Source organism: Pieris napi, chromosome 15 (genome assembly GCF_905475465.1).
Source record: "Pieris napi chromosome 15, ilPieNapi1.2, whole genome shotgun sequence".
NCBI classification, from domain to species: Eukaryota; Metazoa; Arthropoda; class Insecta; order Lepidoptera; family Pieridae; genus Pieris; species Pieris napi.
In genome coordinates this window covers 287,109-310,767 of record NC_062248.1, presented here as the reverse complement: position 1 = coordinate 310,767, position 23,659 = coordinate 287,109, and the positions used below count along the sequence as shown (strand labels likewise).

At 34.5% G+C, this 23,659-nt stretch overlaps 1 protein-coding gene and 2 long non-coding RNA genes across 4 annotated transcripts in view; 2 read left to right on the top strand and 1 right to left on the bottom strand.

The window, feature by feature from the left end:
* The first annotated feature begins 781 nt into the window (after positions 1-781).
* On the top strand, positions 782-10,844 carry LOC125056403 (pseudouridylate synthase 7 homolog). The gene is made up of 11 exons (XM_047659467.1): positions 782-1,197; positions 1,453-1,666; positions 1,844-1,985; positions 2,375-2,495; positions 3,221-3,415; positions 4,032-4,206; positions 4,894-5,079; positions 5,756-5,894; positions 6,081-6,333; positions 9,055-9,206; positions 10,546-10,844. Exons 1-11 carry the CDS (start codon positions 956-958, stop codon positions 10,812-10,814), a joined length of 2,088 nt encoding a protein of 695 aa, XP_047515423.1. The 5' UTR covers positions 782-955; the 3' UTR covers positions 10,815-10,844.
* A 1,603-nt stretch (positions 10,845-12,447) lies between these two features.
* Positions 12,448-23,659, bottom strand: part of LOC125056409 — a 67,696-nt gene continuing 56,484 nt past the window's right edge. Inside the window, exons 2-3 of one of the 2 annotated variants that reach the window (XR_007118055.1) lie at positions 16,980-17,063; positions 12,448-12,533 (exon numbers count right to left, since the gene is read on the bottom strand). This is a non-coding gene — a long non-coding RNA (uncharacterized LOC125056409). Of the gene's footprint in view, positions 12,534-12,598; positions 12,710-16,979; positions 17,064-23,659 lie in introns of those variants that run through there. The other variant, XR_007118056.1, reaches the window with a different exon arrangement.
* LOC125056404 lies at positions 14,416-14,900 on the top strand. Its single transcript, XR_007118049.1, has 2 exons — positions 14,416-14,616; positions 14,695-14,900. It is a non-coding gene; the product is annotated as an uncharacterized LOC125056404 (long non-coding RNA).

The following is a 23,659-nucleotide window of genomic DNA, read 5'->3' as shown; positions in this document are numbered from 1 at the left end:
AGGGAAGACCCCCCACCGAGGGTCGATTCCACAGTTCCCTCGTTTCCTAAAGCAAAACACCCAGCTTTTCAGACGCTAGTTTGGCTTTTTCTTTCAGATGACTGCGCAATTGGACTTCTTTCGATATACAATTTTTTGACGTCAGGAAATGCTGTTTGCTCAAGCAACAAGGGATTATGTGGGACTCAAACTTAATTTACAACCCTTCTCACTAAATCCTGACGAATGCCTTCAGCTCGCTAAGAGGCGGAGACAGGTAACTTCATTCATATAGATAAATATGTACACTTATGAACGTCAGAAAAGAAGTTAAATGAATTCTAAATTTACATTTACTGCCAGTTCGCAAGTCAAGGGCGTAGAGCGGGCAAGAACTGGCATGAAACTTTCCGCCACTCTTTTTAATCGCTAAATTTTTGATTCGGATCCATCCCAATGATTAGGATCATTTAAATATTCTTCAAATTTATAAAAAGCTTTATTGATTAATTTATGATTAACGAGAGCTTTTAATTTATTTAGTGATAATTCTTTAATTTCGCTTGGGGATTCGTTGTAAAAACGAATACAATTTCCATATAAGGAGTGGTTTATCTTCTTATAGAATCGTCCGTTTATTAAGAAAAAAATTCTTCTATAAAGTACCTCCTCAATAATGTATCCTCTAAAAACCATTTCAATCAGGTTAAATTGATTCCCCCTAAATTCGGGGGAAATCCCCCAAGTTGGCCTTACTTTATCAAGCCCATTGTCATTTGTCAAGACTCAAGATTCAGGTATAAATTAAAAAATTCAATACTAACCAAACTTTACTTACTTTAAAAAATTGTTTTTTAAGTTAATGAGTAGTTTAAATTTTGACCTAGAATGTAACAGAGTAATCAGTATAAAATAAATATTTACAAAAAATAGCTCAGACATAGGTAAAATTTATTATTTAGGTTAAATATTCACGATGTCGTCAAGGGGCTTTCAGGGTAGTTATTACAGAAAACCTAGAGGTCGAGGACCATATAGAGGTTTTAGAGGTAGCCGGCGACCTTATGGTCGTAGTTTTGCTGACAACAATCGCAGTTATGATACTAATACAAGAAGTTGGAAGCGAGATACGCCGGCTAAAGTACTGACTGAAAAAGACATAGGTGTGACTGAATATATAAGCAAACATGAGGGATTCAATGGCATCATTAAATCTAGGTGGGAGTTTTTCATTTAATTGCATGTATAATCTGATGGTAATGTGAATACTACTATTGAGACACTCATGGCCAACTATCAAACATTTGTGTAACTTGTAGAGTTCTTTAACTCACTTTTTATCATAATAAGAAAATATACAGTTTCTGACAGTATGTTCACAATAATTTAAATATTTATTCAAACTTTGCAGTTTGTATTATAATTGTTTAAATAATATTGAATTGTGTATTAATGTACTTAAATTATTTATAGATTTTCAGATTTCCAAGTTTCAGAAATTAATGAAAAAGGGGAAATTGCAAAATTGACTGATACCTCAGTTCCGGAGCCACCTGATGATGGACAAGTGGTGGAGGATGAGGATCTGCTTCTTAACAAGTATAATTTGGAAATTTTGCCCATGGAAACTTGGGACAAGATCAATGATCTGACACTAAGCAATGGACCAGTTTTTGAAACAGTAAAAGTAAGTTTACTGTACTGTGTACTCTGAAATATACATATCCTGTCTGTGGTGTCGAATTTATAAGAGTCGCAAGGGAAATGGTTATATAACTATTAATTATTAAGCATGATTACTGGTGAAAATTTATGGATGATCATATCAGTGCTAAATTTATTTTATTTGTTTTGATTAATCCAGGTAGATGTAACAGGCAAGTCTAAGGAGGAACGCACAAAGATACATGATGCTGTGAAAAAGGCATTTGGGGACAGCATAGTGGGCAGCACTGTGACTGACGACGATAAGAAGTATTGCAGCTTTGAAAAATATAGGAAAGGAGGTTTGTTTTGTTTATAATGATAACAGTCTATAGTGTGACCCTTGGAGGAATTTATTTTGAGATCTAATTTTGATTTCTGCTTTGGTTTCCTGATGTATTTTAAATTACAAAAATGAAATATTTAGTTATTCCTTCAGCCTACTACATAGTAATGTTTATTTACAGTTTATTTTAGCTGGTTGCTCACGGTCGCAAGCATAATGTTATATCTGTTATATTTAAAATAATGATAATTTAGTGCCTTCCAACAAAATTTTATGTTGTTTCAAGACCTTAAATAAAGCAGGTATGTGAGTGTCATAAACATACTCAACCAATGCCTAACATGTAAAATCATGTTTAAATGTATTTAGTTCATAATCAAATTCAAGTTTAATTTACAATTTCAGTTCGTATTGACAATCGTGTTAAATGGTTGTGGCCAGGAGAATATGTACAGTTCATAGTTTACAAAGAAAACTGTGACACAATGGAGGCTGCCTCTCGCATTATCAAGAGTCTAAGATTGAAGTATGTTTACCAATACTTTTTAGATTTAAATTCCTGTGTTGCTTTTTGAGTTATTAATAAGAAAATAAATAAACTTTGTGGGCTTTTACAGATACTTTTCTAAATTATCAATCACAGAATAATTTGTCACAAGAAAGTACTTACAGCAGATTCCAAAAATATTTATCATTTAAAAATAACCTTGTACAGGTTTTGTGACACTTTGCTTTGGAGACTGTCTTTTTTAACTAATTTAGTTTATAAAGTACTTTATCTCTTTCTGTAAAATATTGTTTATACTGTGATGAAAAAAGACGGATGACTAGCTAAAATAGTGTAATTAATATTAATAATTACACAATTTAATTATTTATTAAAAGATTAATTATTGTTTTATTAAGGCATATTCTACAGCAGTTTCCCAACGTTTTTTAATACCTTAGTATTTCTAAAATTCATATGCCCCCCCCTATGTAACATACATAATTATGAATATTAAAAAATTTAGTTGTGCACTTAAGAAACTTTAATAATTAGAAATCACTAGGAAGTTGTTAACAAACATATAAAGTAAAGCAAATTCCAAATAATTTTAATAAATTTTGGAATAACCCCTTTAAGAATCAAATTTCCCCCTTCTGGGGCGTAGGCCCCACGTTGGGAAATGGTTCTACAATGTAAATCTTTTTGTCCCAGTATTTGTTAAACTTCATTACTAGGGTTGCCTAAATAATGATATATTTCAGTTCCAGCGCAAAGACGGGCGTGATCGGGTACGCGGGCACGAAGGACCGCCGAGCGAAGACCTCGCAGTGGTTCAGCCTGCGGAAGGTGGATCCTCGGAAGGTGGCCGCGGCCTGTCGCTCCCTGCAGGACATCACCGTGGGCAACTTCACCTTCAGCGATGTGCATCTCAGGCTGGGCATGCTGAAGGGCAATAGGTGAGGTGTTTTAATAACAAAACCGTACTAAAATTTAGGAGTGTCATTTCAACATTTAATATGTTGAAATATTGAGTGATCATTACTATAAATAATGGTTTGGATGTATAAAAATGTATTCAAATAAAAACCTAACACGTGATGGCCAATACGCGTTAGAGCGGGACAGAACGCATACTGCATCTCACATCGGTCTGACGAGATCGGTGACGTAGCGTAAGCGCGGCCGATGCAGCCAGTACGCGTTAGGGTGAGACAGACTATTTAGGCGTGTTAGTCTGAGTCTGGTAGATTTTTTTATTTTATTTTTATTTAGTTATTAAGCTTACAACAGCACACACAGTACAAAATCTACTAATTATTTTACAAAATCTTACATCTAAAATGTGTGACAATTAATGTACACATAAGTTTCACAAAAAAATTTAAATAGAAATTAAAAATTATATTAAATAAATTGAATTAATATCAAAGAGAAAAAAACTGCATATATAAAAAATAAATAAATAATTATAACTGCATAAGTTGATAAAAAATGCTATGCAATAGCTTTACCGCGGCATTCCCCGAGTGCCAGACTTTTTTTGTATAATAATGAAATAATATGAAATCCCAGGTTCCGAATATGTTTGCGCAACGTAACAGCATCGGACGAGGTCATAGACAAGTGCTGCTCCCTGCTGAGAGAGAACGGCTTCATCAACTACTACGGCCTGCAACGATTCGGGTCCCGCATCAGCGTGCCCACCTGGCAGATCGGGCTGCATCTGCTTAAGAACAACTTGGAAGCGGTAACAAAATCTTGTTCTCTTTTATAGTCTAAAATTGAGCGAAAACTCATCAAGCGTAAGATTTGCTGAACCTTTTTAAGTAAAAAATACTCGTGCAAGGGTTCCCAGCTGTTCCATAACTTAATAGTAAATTATACAACATTTTTTTTTGTAAATGACATACACACATTGACATTCTGATTACACCGTTGTTCAAGAAAACATACTCCTTTTTTCTTAGAAATGAATTATTTAAGCTTCTTTATCCTGCATTAACACTATATAGTCTTAGAAATCATAAACGATAAATATTTAAAGAAACAAAACACTCAACCTAGAAAGTTTTATTCCTTACAAAACAATTTTTAACTAACTAATTACCACCATAAAAATTATACTCAACCAGAAATAATATTTGACACAACTAAATAGCACATCAATATAATTAGCTCAACTAAACAAAAGACAAATAAAGCGTCCGTCACGTCCGAGAGCCAATCGCAGAATACCCCCGGTGTTCCCACTCATTCCCAGTTCCACTCCTCTCTGTTACCCCTCAATCGGCCCGGCTTGCTCTAAGAATAGTATATATATTTATGAATACTCCGCTCCACTATCGGAATCTTCTAAAGTTTTGAAAATACTTTCGGTGCCTTTAGAGTTTATCAATTATAAACAAAAAATGAAATCCTTTCTCTAAATGCACAGGCCGTCAATTGCATCCTGAAGCCCCGGCCCGGGCCCCTGGAAGAGGCCCTCGTGCAGTACGAGACGTGGGGGGCCAAGGCGGCGGCGTCCAAGCTGCCCTATCGCCTGGACCACGCGGTGGCCGAGGGGAGGCTCATCGCGGAGCTGGCTCATCACCCGAAGGATTTCGCCAAAGCGTTGGATAAGGTGGAACCGATTTTCATAAATAATATGTAGATATATGTATATATATTAGGAAATTTCTTAACTAATGTGAAAGTCGTAAAGCACTATTACGACTGTTTTAATGTTTTCTCATTTTTGACTTCCTTGGGTTATGTACTGGAATTGTAATTTTTTCAGAATTTTTGCAAAACGTTTTATTATTAAAAAATCGCCCTTCTCACTCTCTCTCAATCGCTCTCTCCCTTTTCTTCGACAAAAACGCAATTTCGTGACGTTCCGTAAAATTTTTACCTCCGTGCTTCTAAAGAAGTTTCACTTCAAAAACACGAGGATGTCTTTATTCTACGGAAATTATTTTGTGCAAAATGTCAGTAATACTTGTTTACCTAATTTTATTTTCTTGAAATAGAGAGCGACAACCATAAAGATAGTTTTAGTTTATATTGTAATTTTACATAATAATCATAATAATGCGACAGTTTAAAAACAAATAAATACTGGTAGTACATTATTATGTTTTAGACATATTTTGTCAACGTTATCGTCGTACTGTGCGGTTACTGTATAGTCCTTAAGTATGTTTAAACAGTGGAACAGTTGTAAACGCTTTTTCTCTTCAGTCTAATTAAATAAATTACTGTAATGTGAGGCGAGTACTTTATGAATTATTTGTAAGCGCTATTCTCGTGGCCCTCAGGTTCCGCGCAACACGCGTCTGCTGTACGTGCACTCGTACCAATCTCTGATCTGGAACAAAGTGGTTTCGCGGAGATTGCAGACTCTCGGTCCCACGCCCCAGGTGGGGGATCTCGTCTCCGAGGACAGCGTGGAGGAAGGTCAGATTTATTTAGTGTTTGGTTCTATATTTGTCTCGATCTGTCCTACTGATCTTGCACTTTTCGAGAAGATGACAAGCAAGAAAATGTCTGATGGAATCTCCAATCCAACTGGAAATATATTTTTTTCTTAGGGAATGGATTTAACTGTATCGAAATAACGACATCGTATCGTAAACATTACAGAGCCGTTAGAATTAGAAGACGAGGCTACGGAAGAGGAAAGCGAAGAAAAACAAATAAAACAAGATGCCCCGAAAAAATTGTCGAAAGTGAAGATTCTTACTCAGGAAGACAAAGACAGTGGAAAATATAGTATATTCGACATAGTTCTGCCGCTTCCGGGACATAGTGTGGTGTATTCGCCGAACATGAAGGATTACTACGAGGAGCTGCTGAAGGCGGACGGTCTGGACCTGGAGATGAAGAATAGCAATAAGTAAGTTCTATCTTTATATATGTCACCGTAAAATTATAAACACCGTTAGATTGTAAACATCAAACATATATGATGGCGCGGGGCATATTCTGTTCAACCAATCGGCGTGCGAGGTGCGATCCGTTTCACAATTTGACGATTTCTCTTCGATAGATTATAATCTACCGAATAATAATACGTTAAATGGGGACCCGTAACGGTTTTATGTTATAAATGCAGTTTTATAGTCCTTGAGAAACTAAAACATAAGGTGTAAAAAATTTTGTTCTACGACCAAAACTGACAAAGTTATGGGCAAAATACCAAACAAGGTTTACTGACCGCGCGAACGAAAGAAATGACGTCACAATATCTCAACGCTTGCCGCTGAACCACAGCGCGCCCCGCGCTGTTTATTCTGTTCGCGATACTCGTCCAACACGGAGCGTAACGTCACCAGTTTATACCCAATCGATTAATAAGTGATTTGATTTGTTTAATATTATAATATAACAAATCAGTGGTAGAAATAAGGTAGATATCGGTTTTGAGCAAGCGCAATCCGATAATCTACCTAAATGGTATTTGATTATCTTAGTAATCATTTAAACTATACAAGCGCTGAAATTCGTGGTTGGAAACTTCAGAGGTAAGCAAATCTCATTGTCAACCTAATCAAAACAGCAGGATAATAAGTAGGTCAGGAATACAGGGTCGTATTCAGGCCCGGGAAAATTCCCAGTAAGGTTTATGGATTTGAACATGTTACCGGGAATATTCTTCTCAATGTTTCTGGGTGCCTTGCCAGTCGGAAATCTTATTGGGAGTTAGTTCCTAGTATTGTTAGTAGGCAACGGACGGCACATTGCTGGTAAGTAAGTAAGAAAAGTGCCCGACGAAATGATTAATTTTATTTCAATCTCATCGACTTGCGTATTGTTGTCGTCTAGTTTTGTCAGTGCAAATGAATATAAGAAACAAAGTAATCGGTAGGTATACTTTATTCGTTTACCTTGGATTGTTTGAACAAGCAATCCTAATGAGAATGAAATAATCTTCTGCTCAAGTCGGATGACTATAGATGACTGTAGCAAAGCAGAAGAAGCAACATTATCGCAAGCTGATTCACCATTATGGAGGGAACTAAGATACTGCAGAGTAACGGCGTCAAAAATTCACGAAACTGCAAACTGCAAGACTGATGGTGTTTTAGTTGAACAGATTTTCGGGGCATCCATACAGGAGACAGTCGCTATGGAAAGAGGAAAACGTCTTGTAAAAATATTCGCAAAGAGTTTTAAAAAAAGGCGTAAAATACGTCTAGCAGTTTTCGCGTGAAAAGCGTTCAACAGACAGACAAGAAATTCAAAAACAATATTTTTGGTTTCTATTGCGTGTATGGAGCTCTCATAACTCGATTATTCAAAAAAATATTCAATGTATAGAATTCACTTTGGCTACAGTTTTATTACCTACAGATACATATTCCCCAAAGCGGGAATGTTCCGGCATTGGGAAATATTCCCGGGAACGGCACATTTCATTTAGTTGAGCCTCAGTACGACCCTGGGTTTTACCAGACTACTGAGGAAGGGTTATTAGAAATTTCACTACTTACACTTTTTATCATTTATTTATTCATTGAAATACACCTAGTACGACCCTGTATTTTTCTTTAACATTCGTAAACAAGTTTTACTAAGATACTGTTTACCAAATGAGTAATGTAAGGTGTACTGTCACCCCTCTTCATGACAGTACACCATTTTTTGCGCACTTTCCGGTCCCTTGGCACATTAAAAAACAGTTTTTCAGGTGTACTAGTTGAAGTATTAGTACATTTCGGTACTATACAGTACTTATAATGCGGCATATTTTCACATAAAAACCACAAAACCACAACACGACCCGCGCAGATCGAGTGAACTTTAATAAATGAATGGCGAAGAGCGAGCGCGCGGTCCGTAGGGAAATCGTGACGTCACATGAGCATTTCGGCCGTGCCGCGGTTGGCTTGTACAAAATGTGTAATATCTTCGCAACCAATTTACCGATTTCAATGATTTAAAAAGTATTGTACCTAATCGAGTAAAAGGAACACCATTATATAGATAATATATGCATTTTCCGACTTGTTACGGGGACCCATTGTAAGCAGTACGCTGAGGTTCACAATCTTTCGACAGTTTATAATCTCGCGAGATAGATTACAATCTAATGGTATTTATAATTTTATGTTAACATATATAAGTATTCTATATTTTGGGAAATGTTGCGAAAAGCGCCATCTATGGGTTCACGTTGCAGAACTTTATTTATTTCGTACTCTTTACGGCTAACTTAAATCTACCATATAAAAATAAGTCGGGTTTTCCTTCCTGACGCTATAACTCCAGAACGCACGAACCGATTTCCACGGTTTTGCATTCGTTGGAAAGCTCTCGGGCTCCGTGAGGTTTATAGAAAATTCAGGAAATATTTCAACAGAAAACGGGATCACCAAACGAAATGTTTCACCAAAAGAAATGTTACATCAAACGAAGCCATCTGGTGGCGAAACGGAGTTCGCCGGGTTTGCTAGTTATATATAAAAAAACGATGGAATACATAATATTTACAAAAAGGGACATATACACACCAAATTTGGTTGTGCGGTGTGATGGCTGTTATGTAGTAGTTTTGTATATTTATTACAATTATTAAATGCTATTTATTTGACAATATGGAAATAAACGAATCCAGGTCGTACAGCGTGTGCGGCGGATATCGCAACGCGGTGGTGCGAGCCAAGGAGGTGAGCTGGCGCAGCCTCAGGTACTCTGAGCCTCTCGCGGACCTCTTGCTCTCCGACCTGGACCTCCTGAAGGGACGCCCTGAGCCCGCGAACGTCGACGGTTCGTTCATTAACTTCTACTGTCGTAATGATTTAAATGTATACTTTTTTATTTGCACCACAAAACGTCTAGCATATATTTCATCATACATTCTGGTTTGTGTAGTAAAATATATGCTAGACAAATACATAGTTTTATTTAATTCATTTACTGTTTTTGTATTCGCTTGGGCACTTAATATAAACATACATTTGATTACATTTTTGCCAATTCTATTTATTACTCCCACCCTCTATTTTATTTTATTATTATGTGGAACCAGCTGTACACAAGTATTTGCGAACCAATTCGACTTAAGGTCGTCATCAGGTTAGCCTCCAGCTTTCTGTTACATAAAAAGAACTTAATAACACACAATTTTATAAGTGAGTGTTTGTACGTATTGTGAACTATTTAAAGGAAAAGTATTTGTTATATTATCATTCTGACCTCCTATTGCTCCCATACTAATTTCTCCTTACCTTTATGACTGACAATCGTGTGTCTTTCTTCATATTAAGGATATATCAAGGCGAGGTATTCCGGGCTTTTTGTTTTAAGATATTTTAACTTTTGTTGGACAACTCAATTTATGCATTGAATGAAAGCAGTTAATAGATCTTATATTTAGTATAAATTGTAATTATAAACATTAATAATTAAAAAAAACAAATGTTTTCACTTCCATGCATTACCTTGATGGCTAGAACTAGCGAGCAGTGGAATTGACTCCCTGTGAGGGTCTTCCTTGGGAAATGTTCCAATTGTTTAAAGAATGAGTATACTCTTTCAACGGCCGGCATCGCACCCAGTAAAATGAGTGACCATGAGATGCCATCACTGCCGTTTTTGGGCGTGCCCTAGGCTCGGCTGCTCCACCTACTAAAAAAAGTGTGCGTGTACGCGCGTAAGAAGTTGTATTTCTTTGGCATTACTAAAAATAGTTTTTGATTGCATGCAAATAATTAATTACAATTAAATAATCAAAGACTGGAAAAGGAGTCATTATAGTCAATAAAGTTCAGTTTACATTAGAAAAATTAAATAAATAAATGTTTATTATTATTCTCTTACATTAAGTGTGACATAAATTATATTATTATTCGAATGTTGCTTTTAAATTATGTCCAATGCCGTAGCATTTTCCGTGGGCAACTTCATTCTGTTAATTTTGTGCAACGGGGCGCGCGCATCGTAAAATTTCACTCTCATCAATTTTTCAACGCGCCTAAAGAAGTATAACTTCAAAAAGTGTCTAAGATCGATTCCTAGTAAAAATAGCTGCTTCGTGTTGATCGGACTCACTTGAATTAAAAGACGAGAAACGATAATTTTTTAATAATGAAATATAAAATTCCAGATGGCAAATACAAAGCGCTCCTCGTGGACATGACGCTGCCGACCAGCTGCTACGCCACCATGGCCCTGCGAGAGCTGCTCCGCGTCGACACCTCGTCGGAGACTCAGGCCCAACAAAACGACTACCACAAATCTGACAGTGTCAAAAAAGACGCGAATGACATTAGTGACGTTGCCGTTGAGGGTGACGTTAATGAAGATGGAGTCGGCGCGGAGAAGAGGAAACTTGAAGGAAGTGACGATGAAGATGTTAAAAAAGCGAAATTATAATTGTTTTGATTATTAAAACAGTTGTATGTTTATGTTATTTCACAATTTCCCGATACATATATTCATTTATCGTTAACTCCTATATAATATATGAATAAAACCTTTTTTTAAGCACATGGAACGTTTTTACCGACTTCAAAAAATGTGCTCGTCATTTCGCCCTATATGTTACCTTATATTCTGGGAATTGGATGAAAATTGATGATCTGTTGAGGTTTCGTAAGAGAATTTTTACCTGCAAATCTCGGAAAAGATAATTCATATCGAGGTATTTCCCAGATTAGGGAACAGTTCATGCTCATCCCAATCGGTTCACAGGTATTTGAGATAACCTTGTATTTTTGGATGAGGTATATGTAATATAGGTAAGTAATGTTGACAAATATTTGAAGTTTTTATTTTGATAAATCATATTTCGTATTCATTCGATAAATCGACGACAGGTAAATAATAATTATATACATATAATAAGATTTACAAAAGTTTCAACAATTTCATTAAATATTAATTTATTCGTTCTAAAACAACGCGAATGATTACAAACTATAATAAACAATTGTTACAAATTAAATAACGAAGTGTCGAATCGAATATTGACATTATGATTCAAAACGCATGTTACGCGACATTAATCCATGAAGAAACCATTTAAATAAAAACAATATGAATAAACAATAATAATTGACTTTGAAATACAATTTTGTTTTCAAATTCACTTATCCTTTTCAAAGCATTGTTTTTAATAAAATCCTGCGGTACATATATATATGTCGCAGTAATTAATTAGCCGTTCAATCAACAGGATAGCCTCTTAACTAAACAGCGCCGTTTAGTTCAAAGGCTAGGCTGTTAATTGAACGGCTTATTAAGCTAGTTGGCTGCGACATATACACAACCTTCGAATAGGTACACGATTTTCGGGAACCCTGTCGTTGCGCTAACCATTTTTATCAAAACCAAATATGATTTAATGTAATATCAATCTGCGAACTAGCGCTTAGGATCGTTAATTGTTAAAGGAAATAATTCCATCACGATTTCTTTATAAACTAAGTAATTTTATTTGTATCTTGCATGACTTTTAAATTTAATGAAATTAGAAATTTTTAAACCTTTTCTTAATAGTTAACTATAGGCCTAACTATTAAAAAAAGGTCGATATAGATCCTCCAATCTAGGATTATAAATAATTAGAATTCTTGAACGAAGAAATAAAAGGCCAAATCCGTGTGCCGACTTGTTCGTCGACAGGTTGACCGATTTGTCTATGGCAGGATAGATGTGACCGTAGCTCTCCTGGCGTCGGGAAGGAACGTGGACATACTCCACATTTGTGTGGCTTGTTCTGGAACAAAGTCATATTAAAAGTAACGTTAAATAAATCCGCACTATTACTCGCACCTTAGGTACATAAAATCTACAAAAAAAATCGAATCTTAGCTTTCGATAAACTAATTATTATTCTGAACAAATTTCTAAGCCACATGAAATTCACCTTGAACGTATTCTTCTCCTTAGTGAATTTTTTATTAGGATGTTACATAGCACCTGCGTTAAATCCCCGTGCGGTCGGTTTTGGTTTCTGGGTTGGTTTAATGTAAGACCTACGTATGATAATCTTATATATTTTTACCTTCGTGTGTGTCATCCGATGATAATAGAGATTGGAGCTTGCAGTGAAACATTTTCCGCATTCTGGACATTTGTGTGGCTTCTCTCCTAAAGAAAAAACAAATTTATAATTAGAAAAAAAACTGCTTCTTAAAAAAGCTGTTTATTCTAACAATAACTTGCGCTTTATATACGAATAAAAAAAACAGTGGCGCTACAACTTTTTTAGTTTTGGGCCTCAGATTTCTGTATCTGTTTCATGATCATTTGTTAATCTAATAGGCAAGCAGGTCGTAGGTAAGCCGGTTTCCTCACGATGTTTTCCTTCACCGTTCGAGGGAAGAATGAATGCGCACACAGAAAGTCCATTTGGTGCACAGCCGGGGATCGAACGTTCGGCCGCTGAACCCACTAGGCCAACACTGCACTTTATAGACGAATAATATATAAAAACTACAGTTTTCTTATTTGAGTTTAAACCTAAATTTTATATATTCAGTTACTATCAATGCAAAAAACCTAGGTATCACCGTACCTATTGTAGTCTAGTCGACAAGTTGAAAATGGAACAAAATAGAGATACTGCTCTTAAAATTATGTGCGATAGCTCATTGGATCCGGAATGACGTCTAGAAAAATGTGCTAAAAGCGTGTATTAGCACATAAAAAATTGCAAAAGTTATAGACCATTAAAGATGACAAAAAAATGGCATTTAGTTTTTTGCCAATATTTAAAAAACTAATAATATTTAAGAAATTTCAATTAAAGATACTGAAAGAGGAGGAAATTGGGTTGGGTGTTAAATACCACCTCACGTTTTTGACGATACTAATTATCTAGGAGTGTCCGGGGGACCTTCATTGGAACACCTCCAAGTGAGTTTTGCTCCGGAAACGCGTCTTAATATTTTTATAAAAAATTTAAAGTTTTGTGTAATGTATTAAAATTTGTAAACAATCCGCCATTTTCTACTTTTCTATTGGTTATAAGTGATGTGACGTTCACTTAAAAAAATCGTGTTTTTAATTTATCGATTGTTAATAATCGTTTTATTTATTTATCGATTATTTCCTCATTTTTGAAATTTAAAGTTATAGAATAATCAACATTGAAATTAACCTAATTTCGTGTTGATAGATTATAGGGTTCCGAAATTTTTTGAAATGATCGATACCTACTCGTCTGTATTTTCTAATTAGTACTTGTATTTCATTGTTTGCAACTTTCTATATTATTTAATTTTTACTAGAATAAAGTGTTTACTTTAATATCCAAAAAGTACCCAAAACCGAATCAGAGCACCCCACTATCCACGTGGTCTTGTCTGTCTTACCCCTAGAGTGTATATAAATAATCGGAGGCGCGGAGGAAGAGCAGCTCCCACCCGCTGTAACAAAGCACAGGCATTATGAAAGCTGTAGCGGCTGAGGCTGGTCGCCGAAGGCGACCAAAAAGCCGAGGTTGCGGAGGCTTGAATAAAATGCCTGTGCTTTGGTACGCAAGGGTGGAGGGGCTGCATTTCCCGTAGCGCCGGAGCTGTCCACAAAAACAAATATTATTTAGATTGGTTAGGTTAGAGTTAGTATATGAATATTTGGTCGCCGAAGGCGACCAGGACGCCGAGAAGCCGAGGCTTGAATAAACAATTACTATTTAGATCGGAGCTGTTCACAAAAAAAAATATTATTTAGATTGGTTAGGTTAGAGTTAGTATATGAATATTTGGTCGCCGAAGGCGACCAGGACGCCGAGAAGCCGAGGCTTGAATAAACAATTACTATTTAGATCGGAGCTGTCCACAAAAACAAATATTATTTAGATTGGTTAGGTTAGAGTTAGTATATGAATATTTGGTCGCCGAAGGCGACCAGGACGCCGAGAAGCCGAGGCTTGAATAAACAATTACTATTTAGATCGGAGCTGTCCACAAAAACAAATATTATTTAGATTGGTTAGGTTAGAGTTAGTATATGAATATTTGGTCGCCGAATTTTCAATTATTTTTAATATTAAAATCGAATACAAAAATCGATTTTCACTTTTAAAAAAATCGATTATTTTTCACATCCCTATTAATTTTATAAACTTAATCGGCCATTTTGAATGTGGTTTATGCTAGACTAGCGGTAATTAGTTTTACAGTGCAAAGTTTACTTTATAAATCCGTTTCTTTTTTATTTTCACGTGAAAGTGCGTTATTTTATTTGCATTTTTTGAAACTTGGCTTTACATACATAATCAACACTGATTTCTCGCGATCATTTTCAGATTTATAGTGATGGCGTCTACAAGTTTTACTCGTGAAAATGATTTTGAGGACGATGGGTCCGTTGTGAATCGTGACTTGAATAGTGAGGAAGTGATCACATTTTCCGGAGCAAAACTCACTTGGAGGTGTTCCAATGAAGGTCCTCCGAGACTCCTAAATAATTAGTATCGTCAAAAAAGTGCGATGGTATTCAAAACTGTTACCAGGAAATTTCCAATAAAAAACTCCTGACTCCTAGAACTCTATCTCCATTATTTATAATGTTAATTTAACGCTGAAAATAGGTCTGCGGGTGACATTTTTAGGATTCGCGCGTGGCGTCAAAAGCGACTACGGCACATTATTTAATTTATTTAAGGTATTGAATATTTTTTTTTAAATTTGAAAAAATTATGGTGTGTTTTGAACACTATAATTAATTTATTCCCGTTGAAAATTTTACTTAAAGTTAATTTTTCAACAAGTTAAATAATTGTTAACTAACGAAATTTTCTCGAACGACCGTCTTAATTGTAAGTGAAAAAAAATGTTTAAATAATGGTCGTAAAAATATTTCGCTTCGTAGAGCCTTTCTTACATACATATTTAACAAGATTGTGCTTTTTTATCAATACAAGATATTTATTAATTTGCAAAAAAAAAATCCCGCCATTTGTTGATAAATTTTTTAAACAATAGAATTGTTGATTAAAAAAATTTTTTTTTCTGTTACTTTATAGAGGATTGTCAATTATGATTTTTAAAAAAAAAAATTCTTAACTAATTATTTAAACAATAGAAAATTTAAAAAAAACGATTATAAACAATTAGAAATTGTTATAAAGGAAAAAAATTTTTTTTAAAAATCATAAAATTTTTAATGTAATAAAGTTGTGTTAAATTTTTTTTTTTAAATATTGATTTAATCAATTTGTTTAAAAAAAAATTATCAACAAATGGCGGGATTTTTTTTTTGCAAATCAATAAATATCTTGTATTGATAAACGATTATATGATGATTTAGAAGAAAAAAAAATTTTTTAACATCATTACATGGATTTTTAAGTTTTTATTTAAGTAAAAAAATTGTTATAAACAAAGTATAAATATTTTTTTAACTTTTATGGCACGATCTTGTTAAATATGTATGTAAGAAAGGCTCTACGAAGCGAAATATTTTTACGACCATTATTTAAACATTTTTTTTCACTTACAATTAAGACGGTCGTTCGAGAAAATTTCGTTAGTTAACAATTATTTAACTTGTTGAAAAATTAACTTTAAGTAAAATTTTCAACGGGAATAAATTAATTATAGTGTTCAAAACACACCATAATTTTTTCAAATTTAAAAAAAAATATTCAATACCTTAAATAAATTAAATAATGTGCCGTAGTCGCTTTTGACGCCACGCGCGAATCCTAAAAATGTCACCCGCAGACCTATTTTCAGCGTTAAATTAACATTATAAATAATGGAGATAGAGTTCTAGGAGTCAGGAGTTTTTTATTGGAAATTTCCTCCTCTTTCAGTATCTTTAATTGAAATTTCTTAAATATTATTAGTTTTTTAAATATTGGCAAAAAACTAAATGCCATTTTTTTGTCATCTTTAATGGTCTATAACTTTTGCAATTTTTTATGTGCTAATACACGCTTTTAGCACATTTTTCTAGACGTCATTCCGGATCCAATGAGCTATCGCACATAATTTTAAGAGCAGTATCTCTATTTTGTTCCATTTTCAACTTGTCGACTAGACTACAATAGGTACGGTGATACCTAGGTTTTTTGCATTGATAGTAACTGAATATATAAAATTTAGGTTTAAACTCAAATAAGAAAACTGTAGTTTTTATATATTATTCGTCTATAAAGTGCAGTGTTGGCCTAGTGGGTTCAGCGGCCGAACGTTCGATCCCCGGCTGTGCACCAAATGGACTTTCTGTGTGCGCATTCATTCTTCCCTCGAACGGTGAAGGAAAACATCGTGAGGAAACCGGCTTACCTACGACCTGCTTGCCTATTAGATTAACAAATGATCATGAAACATATACAGATATTTTGTTCCATTTTCAACTTGTCGACTAGACTATTGTAAGAAAAATTAAATTAAATTCTCTACCAGAAAATAGTCCCCTTTTCTTTTAAAATAAAAATAAATTACTTTACGCAAAATTAATACATAAAAAAACTATACAATGCTTCGATTAATAAAATCTCCTATTGATAAAGACATTTAATATTTGCAAACCGGACTAATTGTTGGCGCCTGGACAAATTATGTAGGCAAATTCGATATATACCTGTATGTATCCTGCGGTGCGTGTTCAGTGAACTGGATGTACTGAAGCCTTTTCCGCATATGTTGCAAACGTGGGGTTTTTCGCCTGCAAATACATTTTATTTAATATAAAAACCTAATAGATATAATAGATGAACTAGTCTAGCATTGACATTAGAGAGGTGGATAGTCTGGTAATGGTAATGATGATGTAGATGTCGGAGTCGATCGCCTAAGCCGTTGTCTTGTCCAAATTAAAACAATTATAGCTCTCAACATCCCTAATGCCCTGAGACTAGTTGAGGATGGAGCGGTGTGGAGTAGTGTTGCCCAAAATCGGTCTTGGTCTTGCAGTCTTGGTCTTGTTCTTGCGCTTTTGCAAGACCAAGACCAATACCAAGACCGCCTTATTATAGCAAGACCAATACCAAGACTGAACCCTGCAAGACTTGAGCAAGACAATACTTAAGCCTGCAAGACTCTTGCGTCTTGCAGTTAAGACAAACTGAGATTTGGGCGTTATTAAGTAGGTATTTGGTTTCAATCCCGATTTTGAGAAACGTTCCCCAGTATCAAAACCGTAGGTATCACAAATCATAACACTAAACTAAGGGCTGCAGTTGTATTTGTAAGTGGCAACGTGCCGCTCGTCTGAAAGCACCCTGAAACGTATTGTATATTGATTAGGTAGGTAAGTACTTATTATATTTCAACAATTTATTAAGTAGGTAGCGTGTTAATACTCACAAATCTGTTCCCTAATAACTTTCTAGCAAAGTTCATACCTTGTAGGTATCTACCTATAATAATATGTTATGCTTGTTTATGTCTAATGTGCAGATCTAACGTTAGTACTCGTAGGTTGGTATGTGCTTAAAATTATAGTTAACAAAATTATATAAACATCATGTAGGTGTGAAACTTATGTTTCAAAGTTTATATTATTCTTCTATTTAGCAAAATTTAAAACTAACAGCGAGTCGAGTAGGTCTAGTAACAGTTTCTACGGCAGCCAATACTATGGTACAGACGCCAGCACATCAAGCTACTACAATCTATCAAATTTCTTCAACAGATTTTCAAGTTTATCGCTAAAGAATTAAGGTTCAAAGTTGATTGGCGAAATGTGACGTTCTGCGAATAAACTGTTGGTCAGTCGGTGTATTAAATACCTACTTATTTGATAATTTACCGACAAAGACACCGCGGTTTGGAACAAGTGTAACACAGCATTTGACACTGAGCGCCGTATTCGCCGACAAAGAGTACGGACAGAGGCACACAAATTTTTACCTATTTTGGTAGGGTTGGTATAGGAGTATAAAATTAAATGACCTTGAAGATGTCCCAGCAGTATGTAGGTATATATTGAATGCTCTGAGTTTTTTTTATTTAAATACATTCTCAGACTGGCTTGAATTCGAACACTACAGCGTTAAAAGCTGTCGGGCGAGATGATAATTAATAACTAAGTAGGTATTGCATCTATTGAATTGCGAATATTTTGATTTCGAAATAATCATTGTTAATATCGGTAAATGATAGATAGTGAATGATACCTAGGTACTAAAATGTGAGCAGCAAGATTGAAAAGTGTATATGCCATGTCAGTGCTTTCAATAAGTTTATTTTAAAAAAGCTCTCTAGTAAGATTTAGAGTTTACCATTCAATTACACACAACATATTATTGAAAAACAAAAATTATGAAAAAGATATTTAGACTGAGTACTTAGGGTCGATTCGACCAAACAAGAGTAAATCTTAATCTTAGAATAAATCGTCAGTTAATCGAGAGTAAATAAATTTTACGTTTTACCAACTACAAATTCTAAGAATTCGAACCGTTTCGCACGGAATAACAGCTATTCCTAGAATAATTTAATGGCGTCAGTCAGTCCAATCAGCTGATTTCTGTCATTTCACAAATATGTATTCTGTGTTTTAATTTCAAGTCAACGCAACGCACTAAATTAATAGTCTGGCATTGTATAATGAAACGTTTAAACAATTTAGTATTTATTTATTTATTTTTAGATTTTTTATTTTCTATAATATTAGAATGAAATTCAACTAGGCTCAACAGAAGTTCCTTTTTAGACGAAAGCCTCAAACAAACAAGAAATAAAAACTTTTTGTTGTCGTTTAACACCTGTTAAAAGCTACTTTTTCACACTATAATACGGCAAAATCGAGTTGACATGATATATGCTCTTACACTGTCCCGTTGTAGAACAACATTTATTTGCCGAGTTTTATTTTCGTTCACCATTTTATTGCTATTCGCGTATTGTTATTCCTAGCGCAATTATACTATCGATTACGTGCACAAACGACTATGGATTTACTCGAGATTAAAATCATGGAATAGATTATTCTTGGTATAGTTACTCGTGTATAAATTGAAGTTTGGTCGAATCGACCCTTAGGAAATTAGTAGAAAAAATATTCTATCGTGGATACCTAGTTATTAAAAAGTGGATAAACGTTGTATTTACTTAATTTTATTTTTCTGTGCTAATGCCAACATTGACAACCCCACCAAAATAGGTAAACATTTAGTCCGCTTCTAGACTTTGTGTTGCCGCCGTCGCTTTCATGTCAAAGGTCGCCGCCACTGCCCATGTTCTAAACAATAAAATAAGTTTCCGGGTGCTCAGAACGGACGCAAATAGATTATGTTGTCCTCGCAAGGAAGAATGTAGTCGTAAGGATAGGTAGATTTTATAAAAATTGTTGTAAGTAATAAAAATATACCTAGTTTATATTATTACTAGCTGGCCTGGCGAACATCGTACCGCCTAACAGTCGATTCTTTATTTGTTTAAAATACTTATTCTGCTATTCGGGACACCGGTCTAGCTAGTAAGATAAAAAAAGAAAATTGATAAGACAACAAATACATTATGTCAAAAAATAAAAATTTACCTTCCCGGAACCCCTCCACTAACACTTGAACTTTATGCTATGGTATTAAAGTTCAAATTCACTTTTAAGTATTATTACGAATATTTTGTATGGGAATATAGAAAAGTGTTGTTTTTAGACTGATTCACTCAATTTTATTTTAATTTTTCTCCATAAGAACCATCTTCGTACTTCATGGTATATTATTTAAAAAAATCAGACAAATCGGTCAAACCGTTTTCATGTTATGTCGTGACAACGGAAAACGGGTTTCATTTTTATATATATAGATTACCTATTATACCTTTTTAAAGGACATTGCACTGCAAAATTGGAAGTGGGTGATTTTAACAAACTTGAAACGTGGAAAAGCTCCAAATATGAGCGACGTCATATTGCTTTACGCATTTTGTTTTAAAATCATCGAGAATTGCAGTGTCGGTTTATCAACTTCTATCGTACCTACTCTAGTAGCGACTATTGTCTTCAGCGATGATTTACTAAATAAATAAAAATAATCGTCGTGTAGGTACGACGATTATTTTTCTAAGGAATACAATTTTGTTGTAGTAGGTACCTACATCGTTTCTTACTTACACATACTTTAACGACAGTACCTACGTAGCAAAGCGCGACAGTCACGAGTACGACAAATTGCCTAAAAAATGTACCTACGCACACTGTAATGAAATCTGCTAATCTGAACACAATGCCTGTGGCCTGCCTGCTATTATTGGTTGATGTACAATACATTGCTGAATGCTCCAGGATAGCCCGCAAGCCCCCACAAATAGCAATAGGCAAATAGGTATTTGCAAGTCTTGCGAGACTTGCGAGACTCTTGCTGCAAGATCAAGACCAAGACCAAGACTGAGAGCGCAATACCAAGACCAAGACCAAGACCAGGTGTATTGACGCAAGACAATACCAAGACTGGCCTAAGTCTCGTCTTGGTCTTGCATTTGGGCAACACTAGTGTGGAGGCAGCATATCCACCGGTTAAGGCTTTTCAAGACAGACTCAACCTTCAGTATTGAAGACTACGAAGAATAACAAGACTCGCATTATAATTATCACAAAGTTTACAGTTTCATAGAAAAAAAATAATACATCTATTTTTATATAGGACCCCTAATAGCCAATTATTAACCACGCGATCACGTATATCTGTGGTCAATAAGCCCCAATCGCCCCTTTCCTAAAAATGGATTTTATTTACTTAAACTAAGTTTGGTAGACCTGGCGTCTCCCGCCGGGCCCGGGCGACATCTTCATCATCAGACTCCGGAAATATCTTCATGATATTTATAAGCGCAGCCCGCTGACCCGCGTCATCTCTTGTACAATTTATTTTACTGACATGTCCGCTTATGATTTTTAATATAACTAATAACTATATTGGAAAAAGATAACAAGAGAAGGATACAGAATGCAAATATATTGAAATGCAATTAAGATTTTTCTTTGATTTCGATAATATAGTTATAGTGGCGATTACTAAGTTCATAATAATTTCTGGTCTGTTCTGATCATATTTTTGACAGCTCCTTTTCGGTGTCTAATTTTGATATAAAACGCAGAAGAAATATTACGTCGCATATATTTACTTGAAAAATTTGTTTCCCCATACCTGTATGAGTCCTCATATGCCGCTTCAAAAGAGAAGGTCGATCAAACGTCTTCAAACATACTTCACATGGCAATACACTTTTAGTTACTTTGAGGCACGATTTCTCAACCGTATTAGTCCGTTCATAAAGTTTCAGTAGGTGATCATTTAGGCCGCATAGAAATCTGTAGTCGACAATTTGCACACTTGATTTCTTTTTTGATAGGTCTAGAGGTTCGGTTTGATTCATTTTACACTTATTTATAACATAAAAATGGTATTTTTTAAATTAAAGAATGATACGCATGGAAAAGAAGTTTTTCATGCAAATTTCCCGAGTTAACTGTGGTGGATTATTATGAAGTAAGCCTTAAATAGGGCGGGTTTTGTCGGTACTTGGTGTTGAGTTGGGGCAGCTTTTGTGGTGACAACAATAACGCTTATACAGCACGGACGCTAATCGACGTGATTTGACTATTTTTTGAATAACACGGAGGTACGAAAACGTTGCTTTAGGAGAAGTGAAAACTTAATCTGGACAATTTCAATTGGTGGAACAGCTGCCGTCCGCGACTTCTGTTTGACGAACGAAAAGAGTGTTTTTGTAGTTTAGTTTTTTTTTAATTATTGATAAATTGACAACCACTATTGGATTATTCAAACAAAATATGATTCATCGTAATTCAATAAACAAAATTTTAATATTGCATCTAGTGTCTAACTGTGGTGTTTATTATTATTGTAAAATCCGCAAGAAATACCTGTTTACTAAAGTGGTCTGAGATAGCAATTTACTCAGAGACAGGCTGAAAAAATCTTGTTGAAATATTTGGATACAATATAATATGTTACTGCTTTAGAAAAGAGAAAAGCAACATGATATTTTAACTTCAATCAGTGTAGAGTACAACATGTACTACAATCTATAAATTATATATTTATTTTATCTATAAAATGTGTTTAGTACTAATTATATTTAGTTTATCATTCGTACATGTCCCCTTATTATAGTTGAATGTAATGTATTGAAGAAAACGTAATCGGTTATAGAGGTGACGCGGCAGAGAATGTTTGAATTGGAGCTTTGTACGGGAACTGAACGGCCGCTATTTGTTGAGACATTATACTGATCATATTTATGGTGACCAAGTTTTTGAAAGGTTAAAATTTTATAGATTATGTAGAAAGTGATCTCACTGATTTGCAATTTATTGTTCTAGCTAGCCTAGGTCTTGTTAGATTTGATTAGCTAATGTTTTAAAAAAAAAAATGTTATCACCTAAGTAAACTAAAATGTCAATCGAACTTAAGAGTATATAACATGTACTTCCAATAGTGTGCTAAAGTTTTATTATAAATTATGAAAAACTAAAGTGTGCACTCACATACTAAATATCTTGCCATATAATTAATGTTTTATCAATAGGTTATATACCTAAATAATAGACACGCTCAGTGTTCTGAAAGTTATACAAAAATTATTAATCTGTACTAAAATATATGAAACAACTTTTCTAGTCTAACCGAATAAATTAAAGTTGAAAATTTCATTTATTCGGTTAGACTGTTGGTGGTCGGTTGTATCTGAATAGACTAGTATTCCTATAATTTGTGTAACTTTGAATATTTAATTGAAGACTCTAAGAGTGACCCGTATAATTCCACAAATAAATATAAAACAATTAATTTCTGTGATTAAAGATTTTCGTATCTTGATAATTTTCCAAGAAGCATGGTAACTGGAGCACCTGTATCGCTTTTCGTACATAAAAGACGAATTTCCGATTACCGAGCCTTGTGGTGTATTCGGTATTGTTGGGCGTTTGCTTTATAAAGTTTGACAGATCGAGGGTGTAACATTAATGGCATGAAAGGTTATAATTATACTATGATTTTATACACACATTTTATGGGAAATTAAAGGAATATCCTTTCCAATTATGATGATACTAACGTAGGCTCAATTTGCACCAAAAATCCCAATATTGTAAATAAGACATTGGCTTATAAAATAAACAAATATGAGTATTTTTTAAGGTAAACGTAGACAATTTACTTATAATAGCTTAAAGAATATTCTTTAAATCTTAAAATATAGTTTTTAAGTTTGTTACATGATACTAATTCATTTTAACTTATATAGTGCCTCATTATCATTAGGTTTATTTCCTGGCAATTTGTTAGCAAA